General features: G+C 28.5%; 1 protein-coding gene across 1 annotated transcript in view; it reads left to right on the plus strand.

Moving 5' to 3' along the window:
• Nucleotides 1–1,142, plus strand: part of LOC108750944 — a 297,617-nt gene extending 296,475 nt beyond the window's left edge. Inside the window, exons 18-19 of the mRNA XM_018490822.1 lie at nt 549–704; nt 819–1,142. Coding sequence (XP_018346324.1) covers nt 549–704; nt 819–904 — 242 coding nt within the window. The 3' untranslated portion in view covers nt 905–1,142. The remainder of the gene's footprint in view (nt 1–548; nt 705–818) is intronic.
• The last annotated feature ends 2,909 nt before the right edge of the window (nt 1,143–4,051 follow it).

Below are 4,051 nucleotides of genomic sequence, written 5' to 3' on the forward strand. Positions count from 1 at the left end.
TTTCTTATGAAATAATTTTTATTGATTTTGTTGGATTTTCGTTATTTTATATTATTTTATTTATGCGTATTTGTCGGTTTACGTTTTTTGTTTTTAATTTATCCTTTTTATTAACTAGAACTTCACCAATGACAATTTTAATACTTTTGACTGTTCAACCATACGGAAATTATGTTTCGAGATCAAGACTCACCCGAACTGTGATTATTCTAAATATGCGAATAATACTTGCGACAATTGATTTTGTTCTGTTAATTTCATTGTACTAATGTCTGAAGAGGGCTCAAACCGGTAGCCGAAACTTGTAACTTGTAATTTATTAGTTTATAGTCTAATTTTTTTTGGCGTGATGCTTCATCGCGTTTAATATAATATATAATTTTATGAAAATTTTAAAAAATGTGGTTGACTTTTACTTCGCCCGTTTATTGAGTTTGTTATTACGAAAAAAGTGACATTGGATATTTAAATAGTATTTTTATTGAAAAATTATTAATTTAAATATGCTACCAAATTTAATTAATTCTCTATTTTAATTGTATTTTCAGGTCCAATTGCTAATAAATTAGAACAAGATTTCAGTAAACTTTTATCCTTTGGTAAACTCGAAGCTCCTAGTTTATATATTCCCGGATACACACCAATAAAAGGAAAAACTACGTTAAGACATCGACAGTGTGGCGTACGCGATTCAGATGATGAAAGTAAGTATAATTATTTCAAATAGTATATAAATAGTATTATAATTAAAACTGTAAATTAAGTAATATTATCATTTCCTAATATTAAATCAACATTATGATTAATATTTGTTACAGATTTCAACGTCCATCGTAGTACGTCTATCTCGTTGTTAGCAGATATGTTTGTAACATTTGTAGTAATAGTAAATAGTGTAACGTAATACAATAGTAAATCTAATAATAATAATTATATGTGTGAAATACTTATTAACACATTGAGCGTCGGCGATACACACCATAACATTGACTATTCATGTCGATAGCCAATAAACACACGGTATTTCACTGCATCAAAGACTTTAGTAATATATTAAAATAATTAATCAAGATTCTCAATTACATAAAAAATAATTTCCAAATATTGGATAGTTTCAAGCTTTGACACTTGTAAAAATTGGCCGACGCTCAATGTATTAAAAAGTAAATCATATAAAATGAAAGAAATGTATTTCAAAAACATATTAAACGTTTTTCATATCAAAATATTCTAAATTATACACCTAATTTACGTAGGTCTGAAAAGTTTTGAGCCTCAACATGAAAATGGCAATACTCATTAAAATCATTCTGGTACTACACTCGTACACGGCATCATAAATGCCTAACCATCTGAGTTTACTAGAGTATCGAAGCATGTTCAAGACGCGTATTTCTTTCTGAATATTTTTGCATTATGACTAATTATAGTAATTCGAAAAACAATAATTTAAAATTGAACTTTTAAACTAAACTTAAACTAAACCTAACTAAACTATAATTTATAAGTAAAACTTAATAATTAAAAAATTTATAAATAACGTAGTTATTACGGGATTATACGAGAAGAAAACCATATAAAGATTTATATTTTTGGAAACTACTGGCAAAGTTAAATTGGCGAATAATTAATTATTTATTTTGATAAATATGTATGATTAATTAGTTTAAAAAAATAAGAAATAATTGCAGAATGTTGTCTAATCGCGGTTTTATTTTTGTAAAAAGAATAATACTATATTATTCTCACATAACAATATGTTATCAAAAAGGTTTCTGAAAGATATCTCATTTTTGAATCTGATAATTTAGAGAAATTTCTAAAAAGTCACATAAAGATATCTGAATGTTATCTAATGCATCATTTTTTGAGAACAGAAAGATGTCACAAAAATGATACCTAAAAGATTTCTCAAATTGAATATCTTTATGATATCCAAAGTATATTAACATATAGAATTCGTATTTATAATATCTAAAAGAAATCTGTTATATATCCAAAGAACACAAAGTCGTCTGAAAGATTATTAAAATGACTATAAATATCTTTTAGTTGTTTTTAAGACTTCTTTTTGATATTTTGACATATGTAACGTTTTTAATAACATTAATCTGAATTAATTTCTTTGTAAAATTAAACGAAATTAATATGATTGTCAATATACTTTCCATTTATGTGTATTGCTGTCAGTATATATTCCATTATGTCTGCAATGCTTGCTGTGTGATGTGTACAAGAACATTATATTTTTCATAGTCCCCTTTGAGAACTTGCTTCCAAAAAATATTTTATGAGTGTTCATATGTCAGAACACAAATTATATTCAGTTATTTCTCAATCTAATGCTGCACCTTTTATTCTATCCCGTATAGTTTTCAAACACAAAAACCCGAACTCCACCACGTCCATTTGGTGGCAATCCCGCGTACTGCTCGCGAGTGAATGATGAAAAGTAAAATAACAAAAAGATATTTTTTCCACATTGTCTTTTCGATAATACGAAAAGACGTCTTTTAGTCGACTTTTCACTTTACCGAGAATGACAACAAAAATAGATTTCTCATAAAAGATATCATAATTATATCTAGTTTCTAAATCAAATACAGCAGCTAATGCGCATTTGCATAGCTCAAATACTATACAACATAATAATCTTCTATGAGAGAACAAGTTGATATCATTTAACATGATATCATAAAGATACAAATTTCAAGAAATCTCAGAAATGAAATATCAAAGAATTCTTCTAGTAGATGCTTCTGATAAATGATTATTATAAGATATTATTTGGATATTGTTTTCAAAACAACTAAATATTCTCCTGAAAAAGTTCTTTTAAAGTCTTCATTCTGACAAGCATACTGTCTGGATTTATAAGTTACTTATAAATTATTAAATTATTTAATATACATTTAGTTTAAGTTATTTATAAATTATTAAGTTTAGCTTAAGTTTAATTTTTAATGTTTTATAAATTAAATTTAGTTCAATTATAAATTAAAATTACATTTTTTGAATAACCATTAGTTATAATGCACGAATATTTAAAAAGAAACGCGCATCTTGAATATCCTCTCGATATTCCTGCAAATTCAGACGACTAGACACTTATGACGCTGTGTGTACATGCTTTGAAAAATATCTGTGAAAATTGCAGCCATTTTGGACGCTCAGTTTTTATCTGACAATCATTTGTGCTAGTCGATGTCAGTATTTTTTTGTAAAAATAAAAAAAAATCAAATATCGTTCCGTGATTATGTACTTGCATTTGAAAGGTAAAACCATTAACAGCTTTAATTACACAAATTAAAGCTGAGTTGGACGCTATTTACGGAGACTCTGCCCCATTGCCACCGTGAAAACATAGGCAGCTGAATTTAAACGTGATCGTATTAGCTTGGGTGATGATCAGCGTTCGGAGTGGTTAATAATTGCGACCACCGCATCGAAAAAGTTCATGAAATAGTACTGGACGATCGTCAAATCAAAGTTAGAGAGATAACAAAGGCTGTAAGCACATTGAAAGACAGAAAATGTTACATAACATATTGATTGAAGAATAAGGCATGCGTAAATAAACCGCGCTTGCACTGTGTGCCAAAAACGCATTCAAATGAACATTTCCAAGGATGTTGGAATAATTTATGATAAGCAAAACGATTTTTTGCGTCGATTAATAACTTCGTTGATGAAAATTGGATCCACTACTCCTGAGACAAAGAAACAGTTAAAATAATGGACTGCGAAGGGTAAACCTGCTCCGAAAAAGATGAGAACAGTTTTATCGGCCGGGAAGATGATGGCGACTGGTTTTTGGAATAGTCATGAAATTGTTCATTCATCGACTATCTTGAAAATGTGAAACAATAACAGGAGTGTACTATTAATTGGTAAGTTGTATTTATTAATAAATTGAAGGCTGAAATTGCGAAAAAACGGCCGCATTTGAAGAAAAAGAAAGCTGGTTCAAGATAATGCACCGTCTCACACTTCGACGATCGCTATGGTAAAAATTCACAAATTGCGATTCGAATTGATTGACCACCCACC

Source organism: Trachymyrmex septentrionalis, unplaced genomic scaffold, assembly GCF_001594115.1.
Source record: "Trachymyrmex septentrionalis isolate Tsep2-gDNA-1 unplaced genomic scaffold, Tsep1.0 scaffold39, whole genome shotgun sequence".
Lineage (NCBI taxonomy): Eukaryota > Metazoa > Arthropoda > Insecta > Hymenoptera > Formicidae > Trachymyrmex > Trachymyrmex septentrionalis.